We start from the raw sequence: 15,579 nt of genomic DNA, 5'->3' as shown, positions 1-15,579 counted from the left end.
AAATGTTTCGACTTTGTAGATCAAAATGATCTTTGTGAATTTGTTGACGAAACTAGATTTGCGTTAAAGGTTTTATTCAAACTGGATTTACATTCAAACTTTCAAATTGGATTTACGCTCAACAATTGATGTATTATTTGTATTAATATAGAAGATATATGCTCAAATAAAAGCTACTACAGAGGAACCGTAGGCGCTGTATAGTTTGTTTTTCTCTCAAGTTATGTAACAGATTTTATTCCTTTTGATACTCAGAATATTGTACAAAAATCGTGCATAAATATCCTTAGCAATGTAATGAAAACATATATTGAATTCAGTGAACATGTCATTCTAATATGGTATCGAAGCATTCAACTAACAGTCTCTTGATCCATGGCCTTATCTTCTCCCCTTCCCTCTCCAAATCCTTCGGTCATGTCCTTTTTTTCGCACAGTCACTACCAAGCTCACCACCGATAATTACCCATTATGGCAAGTGTAGATCTCTGCCTACCTATAAGCTCAAGATCTCTATCAATATGTTGATGACACACTTATATCTCCTCCTGAATTTCTCCCAAAGTCATCCCAGCCTAAACCAAATTATTCCCCCTGGAAACGAAATGACCAACTAGTTCTTAGTATCTTGTTCCCATCCCTCTCTGACTCAGTCCTAGGGCATGTTCTTTCATCAAAAACCTCTCCTCAACTTTGGCTTTCCCTCTCCTTTATGTTTGCCTCTCACTCTCAAGCCAAATAGTTTCAAGTCAGATTTCAACTTGCTAATCTGACTCGGGGTGACCAAAGCATCACTGATTATTTTGGTAAAGTTAGATCTCTTGCTGATATTCTTGTTGCCTCTAGTAATCCCTTACTTGACCCTAAATTCGTCACATACCTTCTCACTGGACTTGGGTGAGGCAGGTCCAACTATCCAAATCGAGGTGGCCGTAGCTTCACCCCTACTGCACAACCGAACCCATCTTACCATCGACGCCCAACCTGCCAAGTGTGTCAAAAAGCTGGACATGTATCTCTACAGTGCAAGCATCGCTTTGACAATAGCTATCAGTATGGTGCTCCTACTTCCTTCTCGGCCAATTTCACATGGTCCAGCACCTTCTCCGACCCCACATGGTACCCAAAATCTCATCTCTGTTTCCAAATTTTGTAATGATAATTCATGTTATTTTGAATTTCATGCTTCTTTCTTCCTTGTGAAGGACATCTCGAAGGGAAAGACCCTCATTACAGGGTCAATCTGTGACGACCTCTACGTCTTTCCTTCGGAGTTAGCCTCTCCCTCCACCTCCTCGTCCTCTCCATCCATCAACTTAGGCGAGAAAACGTCCGTGGCTCAGTGGCACCGTCGGTTGGGCCATCTTCATCACACAACACTCTCCCATATTCTACACACCATCTATTTGAAGGTTACTCCCACAGCCTCCAGTTTACAGTGCACCAAGTGTCCTCTAGCTAAAAGTCACCAACTCCTGTTTGTTTCTAATTCAGCCCATTCAAATAAACCATTAGACTTTGTCTATGCCGATGTTTGGGCATGGGCTCACTTTGTTTCTAGACAAGGTTACAAGTATTATGTCTCTTTTGTAGATCAATACACTAGGTTCACTTGATGCTATTAATGTCTTTTCCAGTCTTTTACCTTATGTTGAACGTGTCTTTAACACTAAACTCATCAGCCTTCAAACCGATGGGGGTGGTGAATTCAAATCATTTACGCCAATATGTCAAAAACTCAGGATTTATCATCGCTTTCCTTGTCCACATACCCACCGATAAAATGGGTTTGTGGAAAGAAAACACAGGTATATAGTCGAGACTGGGCTTGCCCTTTTGGCCCAAGCTTCCCTCTCATTCACCTATTGGGCTGATGCTTTTGATAGGACCGTGTATCTCATAAATCGTTTACCCTCACCGACACTTGACAATAAAACACCCTTTTATAATGTCTATCACTGTGATCTAGACTATCACTTCTTAAATGTGTTTGGGTGTGAGTGTTTTCCAAATTTATGTCTTTACAATCAACACGAATTAAAATACCGATCCACCTCATGTCTCTTTCTTGATTACAGTTCAGTTCATAAAGGGTACAAGTGTTTGGACTTCAAAACAAATCGGCTCTATTTTTCCAGAGATGTCATCTTTCAAGAAGACACATTTCCATATTCAACCCATCGGCCCATTACAATCCCTCACTTTCAACCTCAAATTCAATGACACGTTGGTTTGCCAATACTCAATCCACAACCTTCTATTCTAAGCCTAGGCCCAAACTCCCTTCCTCCCTCATCTCAGAGCCCATCATCTCATATTCCCCCAATTCACCCTTCTTTTTCCCGATCTGAAATCCCTAGTTTTCCTTCCCATGGCACTTCTGATCTTCCTCTCTTCACTCCACCCCGTTCACCAATCATCACCTTAGCACACACCAACTCCTCTTGACCTCGTATCCAAATGGACGGTACAGTACCTATCCTTCTCGGCAATGTCTTGCTACCGTGGTAACCCCCTAAACACCTACCACCTATTCCATTGCCTCTAACATCTTCAGTGGCGTGAATCCATGAACCAGGAGTACCAAGCATTACTTCAAAACCATACTTGGTCCTTAGTCCCTCCTAACCCGTCCTCTAATGTCCTTGGTTGTAGATGGGTATACCGTATAAAGCTTCATGCCAATGGGTCTATTGAGCGAAGGAAGTCATGGCTTCTAGCCAAAGGCTACCATCAGCAACCTGGCATTGATTTTCACGAGACTTTCAGCCTAGTGGTCCAGGCACCTATAATTCGACTGATCTTATCACTTGTTGTTGCTCGTGGGTGGCCCCTACGATAGATTGACGTTCAGAACGTGTTCCTTCATGGAACCCTCACAAAATAGGTATACATGCATCAACCTCTAGGATTCATCAATCCTCAATATCCTAATTATGTTTGTAAATTGCACAAGGTAATTTATGGCCTAAAACAGGCCCCGAGGGCATGGTTTGACCCGTTGAGTTCATGGTTGTTTGATTATGGTTTTCGAGACTCTCAGGCTTAGACATCTCTATTTGTGCTTACTCATGGTGATCTGCACATGTTCCTTTTGGTTTATGTTGATGACTTTATAATCACTGCTTCTAAAGCCTCTACTATTAATACATTGATTAGTGACTTGAGTTTGGCCTTCCCAGTTAAAGACCTAGGCACTCTGTCCTACTTTCTTGGTTTGGAAATAACACAGCTGAGCAATGGTTATTACTTTCTCAGAGAAAGTATATTAAAGATTTACTCACTAGAAGTAAAATGTTGCATGCAAAGCTAGTCAACCCACCTATGGCAATAGCCTTAAAGCTTTCAAAATTTGACTCACCCAGTTTTGATGATGTTACTCTCTTTAGAAGTATTGTTGGAGGTTTACAATACTTGTCTCTCACACGACCCGATATATCTTATGTGGTTCATAAGGTGTGTCAATTCATGCACACACAAAATTGTCACATTGGGTTGCAATAAAATGCATATTGCGTTATTTGAAAGTAACAATCAATCATGGTCTGTTTTTCTCCTCCCAAACTTATTTTAAATTACAAGCCTACTAGGATGTAGATTGGGCTAGTTGCCCTGATCATAGAAGATCTACAGGTAGTTTTTGTATTTTCTTGGGTAAACATCTCATCTCTTGGAGCTCAAAGAAGCAAAGCATTGTTGCAAGGTCAAGTATTGAAGTTGAGTACAAGTCTATGGCATCATCAGCAGCTGAACTTATCTGGCTTCAAGCACACATTCCTAAACTTGGATTACCTCTTAATCAAGCTCTAGCATTATGGTGTGACAACATTGGAACCACTTACTTGGCTGCCAATCTTGTCTATCACTCAAGGACAAAACATATAGATATTGACTTCCATTTCGTTAGAGACTAAGTTGCTGCCAAGACGTTAAATATCTCATTCATCAGTTCCAAAGATCAACTAGTTGATATATTTACCAAACCGTTGGTAGCTGACAGATTCTTCAAGTTAAGAATGAGTCTCCATGTTGCAGACACACCCTTGGACTCGAGGGGGCATATTAATATGGAAGATAGTGATGTATAGTCTGTTTTTCTCTCAATTGATGTAACAGATTTTATTTCTTTTGATACTCAGAATATTGTACAAAAACCATGTATAAATATCTTTAGCAATGTTAAGAAAATATATATTGAATTCAGTGAACATGTCATTCTGATAATTTGGAGTGTCGATGTATTTTTAAAACTATAAATTGTGAGGTTTTGTTATTTGGAAGAATCTGATATGGTGTCATTGAGGGTCAGCTAATGCTGATCTGGTACGTAGTATATCAATATTTATTTCCTTTTATTAAAAAGTGGCTATCCAGGGTACATACCATCTCATGTGAGATCATTTATTTTCCTTCAAACTTACAAACTAACATGGATTGAACTGGTACAGTAAAACTATTTTATTATACCGTAAATCTAACTTACTATATAAAACTATATATCAGTACCAGTACTGACATGATATTATAGATGAAGTACCAATAAACCAACACTCATACTATTATTGGCACCGGATGTATGAGCACTGTTGCAACGTTATCTCTCATCTCTTTCCCCACATGGGTATATCCATCCCCGTTCTTGTAGATGACATCTATTGCTCGTGAAAGATTTAAAACACACGTAAGGAGAGGCATTGGCATAGCATTAGGCCTGGTAAATTCCTCATTGATGTCTTTCCATGCATTAGAAACTTGCCTGTTCAGTTCTTCATATGCCAGTTGTGTTTCAGAGACCCCATATTGGTTCATGTAGCATTCAACTGCCGAGGCAGCATGCCCTCTCTCTTGCTCAAACTACATAGATGTATAGTTTCCCATAAAGGTAGAGAAAACGTAGTCAGCCATATATATAATGTCAATTTTGTTTCACAAATTAACTAGCTTCAATTTAGTCAGCTATATATATTGATACCTTATGTGACCCACTGTCATCCATGAGCCTAGCAATTATTGCTGATGCTGTTATAACCTTTGGGTTGCTGAAGATCCATTCAAAGGCCTCCTTGGTAACTATTTCACCCATGAAAACAAATGAGACGGCTATGAGCATTGGGTAACCGGAGCTTGGTATTGCGACTTCCATATACTCTTCCATCGTTGGGATTTGTTTCATGTTGAAACATTTGGCTTCGTTGAAGTAGGCCCGGACCAATATTTTCATCTGATATGCCTCAAAAGGATCATTAACATGCATATAATGTTATGCGTACGAGGCAAACAACCAGTTCTAGGAGAGCAAAAATAACAGAGTTTCTTGTGTCTTACGTACAGCTTTTTTTGCATAGATTACAAGATATGGTCTTCCTTGTTTTGCCAGCTCCTGCTCAATTTCTTCGAAAATGTCCAAGAGTGCCCTATAACATATTTTCATGTACTGTGGAAGTTCATCTATTGTGCTAATTTCCCACCTAAGAATCAAGTACAAATTGAAGTTAACAAGATTGCTACCATACATGATTATAATCATAAAACCAACATCAATGATGATCTTTGTTGTTGTAAAAGTAAACCCTAGTAGAGCACGGGAAGGGTGAAACCCTAGCAGACCAAAGGTCGACAGAAAAGGTAAAGAAACTTCTGGAAGTAAAGTGAAAAATATTATTTTGTAAAAAGTATATATTTACATCCGTGTACAGCAGCAGTATTTATAGGATTAATACATGTAGAAATAAAATGACATGTGACTAACATGTGATAGAAAGATGAATAAAATGAATAAAAGAATAGAAGAATAAAAAGATGAAAAAATAATAACTTTAATTCCTGATAGCTATCAAACCTCTCAATCGTTTCTGTAAAGATCTCGAGTTCTTCAAGAGTGCCATATGCATCATAAATATCATCTATGGTGGATGCCATGGCAATAATTTTCGTTACTATTTTTCTTTCAGGCGAGTGCCGGGGCTCAAAATAGACTGCCACAATCCATAAAAAACACTCCACAACCCTGTCTCTTGCAAAAGGTAGTTTCGTTGCGAAGTCTAAATCTTTCCACCATCTACAAGTTAACCAAATGGTATTAGCAGTGCATATTTGACGTATTGTTAGTTGACTTTGACTATTGATTACCTGGTGATTTCAGAAAGTTCCTGTTTGTGCAACGACTGCACCAAATTGAAATCTAGTATTGCAAGCTTCAGGAAAGCTTTTTTATGTGAAGTGTCATCTTGGTAGACAGAGATGAAGTGCCTTGCCTCAAGTCTTGGTATGCCCTTGTGCAGGGGTTGCTTTAAGGCATGATTAACTTTTGCTGCTAATGGATTGCTTAAATGGGATGCAGCGGACTTGAGTTGAGTGGTGGTGAAAGCAAGGGCCTCATCAAGGATGTCTTCTCCGTGCACCCTAAGATGCGTAGCTTCATACAAGGCTAGGATGCCCGGAATGTTGGTGCTCAAACTTTCCTTGAAGTTATCCTTTTCATCTTTAAACTGGTTAAACACATCTGCTTCAACACCAAGACACGAAACAAATATATATATATATATATATATATATATATATATATAATCAAGTTAAATGAGGCTATTACAAGAGTATATAACTTATATAATGCAATAAATGCACTTAAAAAAATCTCAAATCAAGGAGGCCGCGCGCGCGCCTAGCTCATCATTTATAGGGAATAAACTAAATTCGTAATCCAAAGAAATATACAAGGGGCGTGACTGCATGCATGCCAAATCGAAGGCATACCACATGAAACACGAAGTCCTTGTTGACGTAGTAGTCGAAAGCGAAGGGCAACATTATAGAGATCATGATTGTCATCTCCACTACTATCAGCCTTATTGTCATGATAGCCAGCATGCATATGTTCTAGCGCTTCTTGGATCTCTCTATCTAAGTGATACGCCACGCCAAGGCGCTGAAGCACATCAATTAGGTTCATCTGTTGCGAAGGCTGACACGCGGAGGCTAACAGTTCCCTTCTCACTTCTTTGATCAGTTCTTCAACTTCACGTACTCTACGAGCATGGGTTTCCTGCACCAGCTATCAAAACTGCATCAGGTGATAATCATGGAATTAAGCTAGTTATAACGTCCAAATAAACTAATAATTAATTGATTAATTAGCAATACTCAATCAATGTAAACAAATTCAAATTTTATAGTTAAAAGAGATAGTGAAATTGTTTTCGACTCATATACGTACGTACCTCGTCATCGGAGGTGTAGTTGATGAAACGTTCACCCCAAACGCTGGGGGGAAAATTTGCAGTCCTCCGCACAACATTGGATTGGATGCTTTGGGAAAGATCAGCTCCTGAGAATGGGATGGACATGTTTTCCGTCACTACAATGAAAGATCAAAGCTTGAGACTCTGAATCAGGCTATGCAAAGCACCCGAAAAGCTGGCTGTTGGTGAAAGCTTTTTGTAGATTGGGTAGGGGATTATATAGGCATTATTAGCTGGAAAGGAAAAAAATTTGTGGGGCTATTGATGTTACATCCGGATAGGTGTGCCCGCCGGCTAGCTAATATTATGAAAAAATTAAAAAAATATATAAAGGGTACGTTGGGATAAACAATTCATAATAGAAGAGATGAGATATTTTAAATAGTAATTGTATAAAATATTATTATAATATAATTTTTAATATTATTTTTATTTTGAGATTTGAAAAAGTTAAATTATTTATTATATTTTTATATAGAAATTTGAAAAAATTGTAATGATGAGATGAGATGAGATAAGAAAGTTTATTTATCTAAACAGAGCCTAATAGTCACTTCTTTAGCCATTAAGTAAAATAAAAAATAAAAAAAATATCAAATACAAAAAGAGTAGTAAATAAGAAGTAATAGGATAGTAACCTTATCATTATTATAATATTATTAGCACGTCTGGGAAAGTTTCGTCAGATGAAGTGGAAATCACTGTTTATTATTTATTTATTTATTTAATGATTAAAGATGTGACTATTAATAAAGTTGTATATTTTTTTATATTCTTTTAATGATTAAGGATATAAAAAAATACTTTAAAAAAATAAAAAAAAAAAATTCAAATACACTATATAAAAATAATAGGGTGATAAGAGGATAGTCATTATCTTTTTTTATAATTGAATTTTGTCTCAGCTGCCATCGATGGAGTGGAGTTGCAACGTACCTGGCCTTTGAAGGATCAGAAGAATCACGGTACCTAGTGCCAATAACTTATGGGGTAATAATCTTTTCAAGCTTTATAAAATAAACAAATTTCCCCTTAAAATGTTGAAAAATACCTCTTGGATCCAAAGACCAAGACATTATAAGAATCTTATTATTTTCTAGAAAAGACTTATAAATATATAAAATCTAGAAAAGACAAGTCTTGTATAGGTATATATGGGGACCAAACAAGACTTGTCCAGTACTCCAGTACCTTAAATGTTCCTCAGGAGTTTTAAATGTTTGGTTTTTTCACAGTTTCTATGCAATTTTGCCACTTCGTCAACGGCGGCCCTAGTCAAAATTACGGTCCAACAAATTACTCCGATCTACAATATTTTAATTCGCACATGCGGCCAAAATTTTCCCTTCACGTGGATTGAATTTGTCCAGTAGTTATTATCCCTCTTATTTATTTGTCAAGTCGTAATTGCCGCGATATATATAATTGTAAATGCAAGATTTGATTAGATCTAGCTTATTAGATGGATAAAGATTATTTTATATTTGTGTAAAGAAAAAATCTACCCATAGTCAAATTGGGGCACCCCTTGCACACCTCTGCTGACTTGGAATGGGTTTAATAAAATGGTGTGGATTGCTTGTTGGTGAGAGACCAAACTGAAGATTAAGAGATTGCTTATTTTCTGAGATGAAATGAGATGAGTTGAGATTAAAGTTAAAAGGTTAAATAAAATATTATTGGAATATATTTTTTAATATTATTTTTATTTTAGAATTTGAAAAAGTTGTAATGATGAGGTGAGATGAGATGTTTCTTGAAAACAAACAAGGCCTAAATTGAAACGGTGCGTTTCAGCTTGCTCTTCTTCCCCAACCTTCTCCTTCTTCTCCATTCCCCAGAAACTCCTTCTTCCTTTGTCCCATTCCCTCTAGTTTCTGCAAGCCAAAAATCACAGTTCATCAAGGCCCACGAAAAACAATTTCTCGAAGCTAGACGGCCAGAACGGAGACTCACGCAGCGGCTACCGGAACTTGTGGAAGAAGAAGAAGAAGAAGTCGAGGAAGAAGAATAACCGAGAGGTGGAAGGCTCAGTGAAGAAGGAATTGAAGAAGCTAGTACAAAGTCGATACAATCACAAAGGTTTCAATTTCTGAGCGATCAACGAAGAAGAGATGACCAATATATAAGGAAAAACACCCGAGTTGACCAAACGGTGATAGTCCAAAAATTCGTGGACGTCCATGGTAGATACCACAAACAACTATCGAATGTACGTTCTGGTTTTCAGAGGTGGTTTTAGTATTAGAAGGTAGGAGGGGGTGGCTGTACTTTTCTTCTATCACTTTTTGGTAAAAGCAAATAGATACCAATTAGAAAAAAAGAACCCGAAAAAATAATAAAAGTTGAAGCTCTCAGGCTTTCCTTTACAGGGGACTTGGAGAAGAAATGGTGCACTGGTTCGTAAACGGGAAAGCAAGCTGAAGCTTCTTCATGGTTCTCTTCCTGTGAGAGAGACATGCTAAGACGTTCGGAGAGGAGACAGGCCAGCGGAGACGTAGGTGCACTGGTTTCAGGTTTGTACTGGGCGGGAAACCAATCTAAAGCTTCTTCGTGAAGCGTGGTTCTCTTCCTTTCTTGATCAATTCTAAATTTTTTTTAAAGGCCATGTCAGCAGGAGTCCAAAAAGTGTCCCCCAAATTGACTAACTCTTGGTATAAATTGGATGAATATAAAATACAATACAACAAAATTGTCATGTGACGCTTTGAAATTGGTGACAGTCCCCAAACGTCATCGTGACGGGTTCATACAAACCATCACATCAAAGATATTTACATGTGAACGTGGTATTTTTTATTTTTTTCACCTTTAGCGATTTAGTATCGATAATAAATATTGTTGCAATGGGCTCGTAGAATATGATTTTTTTTTTTTTTTATGTATTTGATTATTTAGATGAATTTTATGGGATCAAAAGTTTATTTTCCTTGGATATCTAGATAAGTGTTGAGAAGTTGGAAATGTGTATTAATTATGGCTATGGGTATCAATTTTCAAATTGATTTTGTTAATATTCTAGTTTTGAATACATATAATACTTTGATACAAGTTAAATTGTTTATAAGATATAAATTATTTCAATTTAATCCATTTAAATTAATTAAAGCAAAATGGATTGATATAGTTTGTTTGTGTTAATTCAACATATATAATCATTTCTTTTTTAGGTGCATGATCATTTTATTAAACGAATTATATAAGTGGCCGGTTACAGCATATATATACACCACCAATTTGATATAATGAGTCGTGCATGTTAAGATAATAAAACGAGTCAAATTAATTAAGATCTCACAATCATTATATATATATATATAGATAGCACAAAAGAAAAAGAAAAAGATTTGAGCAAACTCGAACTCAAACCAAGAGACCCTTATTTCATGCAAAATATTTCAAAGTTAATTAAAAAAAAATTACATTGTAAAGGTAGTACTCTTGGTTACGAAAATTTGAAACAAAGTTGTAAGTAAATTAAGAAAGAAAAATTGAGAGAGAAAGATTAAAATATGGTATTAAAGGGGTTTTTCCATAAACCTCCGTAAGTTCTATACTTGAATGATTTTTCAAGACACGTTATCAACAATTAAGTAAAATATTAATTATGTTCTACTAAACCACCAAACTATTTTATACATATATATATATATATATATATATATAAGGAGGATGAAATTTCTGGAATTTATTAATATCCTCACATATGGCAGAGGAAAACTGTGGATACAAAGAACATTATACTAAATGCTATTTCAAAGAGACCCTATACTAGCGTCTCAATAAAGGAAGGCCTAACTTATCCACTTTCAATATTCCTTTCAGCTTATGCGGAAGATCCGCATAACTCGTCCAAGTTTTGAATGACTGAGTATCCAGTCGAGCCAAAAAATCAGCACCTGCATTACACTCGTTGAATATATGACGAAACACAACCTGTCCACCTGAAAATATCTCGAGGATTTCATCCTAGTAGTCTTCAAGGTACCAAATTCCACAATTTTTTTTCTCCAACCAATGAACCACTAGCATGGAATCCAATTCCACTTCAACTTTCATCAAGCCCATTTCCTTATAATACCGTAAACCATAGAGTAGGGCCATAAATTCAGCAACATTGTTAGTACCATGTCCTAAACCTGCCGAGAAAGCCAATAACAAATTCGCTTTGTCATCACGAATAATACCACCCGCCCCCATGCGGCCAGGATTGCCAAGACAGCTTCCATCAACATTCACTTTGACCCATCCATCAGCCGGCTTTAGCCATGTAACAATGCATATCTTCTTTTGTTTGGGTTCTATAAAAAGGGATAGATAAATCTTCCAACATCCGTACGTCTCCCACCTGAATTTTCCTCCCAGCTTTTTGTCTCATTCCAACCCAAGAAATAGCAGCTTTGACTGAAATCCATAAGGCTTCAATTGATACAACTTTACCTTCCATCCGAGCTTTGCAACGCCACATCCATAAGGCCCAAGTTACAACTAAAGGAATGAGCCCCATTAGGCTACCTTTTTGTGAGGATCGAGTTGCATGACGGAACCATAGCTCAACTCTATGTTTCCATTTCCTGTTTGGGACAAACGACATGCTCAATAAAACAGAGATGTGGCGCCATATCTCATTGGCTACCCTCCCAGTTGCCAAAATATGATACTGGTCTTCTGAATTACCCCCTTCGCAGCATGCACATCTGGATACCAAAGGAACACCCAACCTACGAATTCGTTCATCGACACTCAGACAAGAATTGAAAGCCTTCCACATATTTATCGAGTATTGTTTTGGGAGAGCAGCATGCCAAATCCACTAGGACCAGGTCATTTTAGGAGCTTTTACTCTAACACACTCCTAAGCGGATTTGGTCGAGAATTTACCATTCAGGTTAGGACTCCAAACCAGTATATCCGCACCCTGTTTGGACCCACCCAAGCATTCTAAGATATCTTTCAGCTTACTCTCTCCCACTAAGTTCCTTAATAAGTCTACATCCCATCCATTTTCGATCCTGCAATCACATACTTTTAACAGAGGCCTATCATGGATAGGAAATTCATTTACCAGAGGGCCACTTTCAAGCCATTTATCTCACCAAAGGAGATATTCCCTTCTCGAATTCGCCATTTCACATTACTCAAAACTTGTGGAACATAGCGCAAGATCTCCTTCCAGAATAAAGAGCCTTTATTCGCCTCAACCAAAGATATATGTTCATCTTTAATATATTTAGCTTTAAAAAGTTTTGACCATAAAGAGTTCTCAGTCATAATTTTCCAAGCAACTTTCATAAATAGAGCAAGCTGAACTTCCACCAATCTCCTGATCCCGACACCCCCCTTCACTTGTTGGCTTATAAAGAAAATGCCAAGCTTTCCATTTCTGTTTTAACTTTCCCTCAAAAGACCCCCAAAAGAAATTGCTCATAATTTGGTTGATTTTCGCCACCACCATTTTTGGTGCATGCATGACTGAAATTAAGTGAATCGACATACTAGAGATCACATGCCGCAATAACAGAAGCCGCGCACCATTTGACAAAAATCGATGCTGCCAACCCCCCAATCTTTCCCTAATATGAGTCACTATATCAACAAAATGAGCACACTTAGACGACCAGAAATTAGTGGAGCTCCCAAATATCTCACTGGAAACAAGCCTTTCGAAAAACCTGTCAATCGCAGTAGCCGACGCCATCTAGCAAGTGGAACTCACTTGGAGAAGATAATTGACGATTTTTCACTACTAACAGCCTGCCCCGACCAGTCCTCGTACATTCGGAAAATATCCCAAATTTTTCCTAATGATGAACGGCCACCATTAACGAAGACTACCACATCATCAGCATACAATAAATGTGACACAAGGGGGGAGCCACGAGAATGACTAAAAGGCTCAATTTTTCTAGAAACAAAATTCCTTTTAAGCAGCCAACACAAAATTTCTTCAACCAAAATAAATAAATATGGCGAAAGATGATCACCTTGTTGCAGACCACGACCACTTTAAAGAAGCATTTAGTCATGCCATTCATCATCACCGAGAGCCATGGAGAGGTGATACATTTCCTGATTATATCACAAACACCCTCGGCAAAACCAAAAGATCTCATCACATACAATAAGAATTCCCAATTGATGCTATTGTATGCTTTTGCCATATCCACTTTAATCATCACATTTCCACCCTACACAGGTTTATTAGTATAGTGAATCATTTCTTGTACCAATGAGATGTTCTCATAAATACTCCAACCTGGCAAAAAGGCACCTTGTTCCGGGGATACCAGTTGACTCAAGATGGGAGATAAGCACTTGACAAGAATTTTTTAGCACACTTTATAGATCATTGAGCACAAACTAATAGGTCTAAACTTGTCAAATCCAGAAGGCTTAGCATCTTTTGGAATTAAAACAACAAAAGAGGAAGAATAAAACCTTGGTGAGGGAATTCCTCGAAAAAAATCTATAACCGCCTCCACCACATCCATCTCCACAATATTCCAACATGATCGATAGAAGCCTGAACCAAAACGATCTGGTCTCGGGCTACTATCAGTGGGAATCGAAAACATGGATTCTTTAATTTCTTGGCTTGAAGGGAGCATCAAAAGCAAAGTATATTCATGATAAAAAATATCTCTGCTTACCAAATCAAATAAATCCCGAAGTCCACGATGTGGCCTGGCTTGAAGAAATTGATTAAAAAATTCCACTGCACCCGAATGGATATCTTCCAGCGACCTTAGATAAACCCCATTCTGTAGTCGCATTTCATGAACCATCGTTTTAGACAGAGCCAAACGCTTTATTGAATTTTTCCAAAGCTTCGCCCTTCGCTATCCAACTTAATTTCACCAGTTGCGACAAGCTGGTTTCCTCACATTGGGTCCAAAATGCCAACTCCTCCTGAGCAACCAACATGTCTAACCCAATCTCTTCTGAAAACCTGTTTTGGAGCTGAACTTCTAGGCTTTCAATTCGCTCTTCCAGCTCTGAAATATGGGCATTCGTTTTGCCAAAGACCCTAACATTCTAGTCCTTAAGAACAACCTTCATTCTTTTTAGTTTTCCAGCTAAGCCAAATAAACCCATCTCGCCTGAAGACCCCTTCCAAGTATCCATCACCACCTTCTTGAATTCCACATGTGAGACCCACATTTGTTGAAATTTAAAGGCCGATGGACCATAACGCAAGGCAACAGGTTTCATATCAATCATCAACGGAGCATGGTCCGAGGTCATCCTCAGCAAATAGTGCACTATAGCATCAGGAAACACCTCCACCGCCAAATAATTCACCAAGCATCGATCTAGTTTTGAGCAACTTCTTGCCAAACCCCCTGACCATTGCACCAGGAAAATTTACTTACATCCGATTTCATATCCATTAGGCCACAACTATCAATAAACTCATTAAAATCCTCCATTGCTACCCTTAACAGAGGCCTTCCTCCACGACATTCTTTCTCATCCCGAATCACATTAAAATCTCCAAGGCCTAACCAAGCTGTCCCACTCGGGATGTCATTCCGTAATAAACGCCACATCTCTCGATGCTCATGATAACAACATTTTCAAAAAACTACTGAAATACAAAGTAGCTTTTCTTCAAACGAAACGGACACTGTGACATGTTGTGCACTAGCATTCAATATTGTAATCTGCAAATCAGCCTTCCAAAGTAACCATATTTTTCCACCATGACTTTGGTTTGAGTAGCAATCCTCAAATTGTAAAATTTTTTTTAACCATATCAGCTTTGATTCATTTGCAAAACGCTCTGCCAACATAACATAATTTAATTTCTTTTGTTGTGCTAATTTCCGTAGCCTCCTTTTTTAAGTACCGAACCCACGCAAATTCCAAAACAGAGGACCTCACATTATAGATTCAAGCGAGAGGGCTTGCCAGGCACCCTAGAGGAACTTCTAATAGACTTTACATTTTTTTCATCAAGCCTCATGCCGTTAGACTCATTATCCGAAGGACATTCTTTTGATTTTCCAAAATGCTCTGGTGGCTCACTATCAGACTCCGAAGAATATCCTCCCAATGAATTGGAGACATTCTCACAGGTCCCATGATCATCCAAAACAAAAATGGGTAGCTCCCCATCCAAACCTTTGGAAGAACCATCTTCAGCACTCAATTCATTAGCACCATCCCCAAGAGGTAGGGTATCCCCTACATTTTCTTCCTCTACCAACACCATGTGTTGATCCTGCACCACCCCCTTCACCAATACCATTGACTAATCCTTAGCATTTTCTCCCCGCTCACCACTCTCTTCGGCCACAAGTCGATTCTCAGCCACATCCTTCTCTATAGGGGATTGGAG

The 15,579-nt window shown here is 38.1% G+C and overlaps 1 protein-coding gene and 1 long non-coding RNA gene across 3 annotated transcripts; one reads left to right on the top strand and one right to left on the bottom strand.

Annotated features, from left to right (window-relative positions):
• Nucleotides 1-4,328: 4,328 nt before the first annotated feature.
• Nucleotides 4,329-7,429, bottom strand: LOC121234067 ((-)-germacrene D synthase-like). Of its 2 annotated transcripts, none has more exons than XM_041129871.1 (7): nt 7,218-7,429; nt 6,754-7,042; nt 6,130-6,502; nt 5,840-6,058; nt 5,330-5,468; nt 4,973-5,221; nt 4,329-4,854 (listed from the first exon to the last, which is right to left on the bottom strand). In XM_041129871.1, exons 1-7 carry the CDS (start codon nt 7,341-7,343, stop codon nt 4,552-4,554), a joined length of 1,698 nt encoding a protein of 565 aa, XP_040985805.1. In that variant the 5' UTR covers nt 7,344-7,429; the 3' UTR covers nt 4,329-4,551. The 2 variants fall into 2 exon arrangements, with proteins under 2 accessions (XP_040985805.1, XP_040985804.1); XM_041129870.1 differs by having other exon boundaries at nt 4,360-4,854; nt 6,754-7,051; nt 7,218-7,412.
• Nucleotides 7,430-9,283: 1,854 nt separating this feature from the next.
• LOC121234066 lies at nt 9,284-9,837 on the top strand. Its single transcript, XR_005934290.1, has 2 exons — nt 9,284-9,489; nt 9,611-9,837. It is a non-coding gene; the product is annotated as an uncharacterized LOC121234066 (long non-coding RNA).
• The last annotated feature ends 5,742 nt before the right edge of the window (nt 9,838-15,579 follow it).

The sequence above is a fragment of the Juglans microcarpa x Juglans regia genome, chromosome 6D (genome assembly GCF_004785595.1).
Source record: "Juglans microcarpa x Juglans regia isolate MS1-56 chromosome 6D, Jm3101_v1.0, whole genome shotgun sequence".
NCBI classification, from domain to species: domain Eukaryota; kingdom Viridiplantae; phylum Streptophyta; class Magnoliopsida; order Fagales; family Juglandaceae; genus Juglans; species Juglans microcarpa x Juglans regia.
This window is presented reverse-complemented; position numbering and strand designations above follow the sequence as displayed.

Bases quoted from the DNA above. Each gene is read 5' to 3' on its own strand.
- LOC121234067 (XM_041129870.1), bottom strand. From the start codon at position 7,343: ATGTCCATCCCATTCTCAGGAGCTGATCTTTCCCAAAGCATCCAATCC. The intron at 6,503-6,753 runs GTATGCCTTCGA...GTGTTGAAGCAG, and splicing joins AGGACTTCGTGTTTCATGTG to ATGTGTTTAACCAGTTTAAA. The intron at 4,855-4,972 runs GTATCAATATAT...ACATCTATGTAG, and splicing joins ATGACAGTGGGTCACATAAG to TTTGAGCAAGAGAGAGGGCA.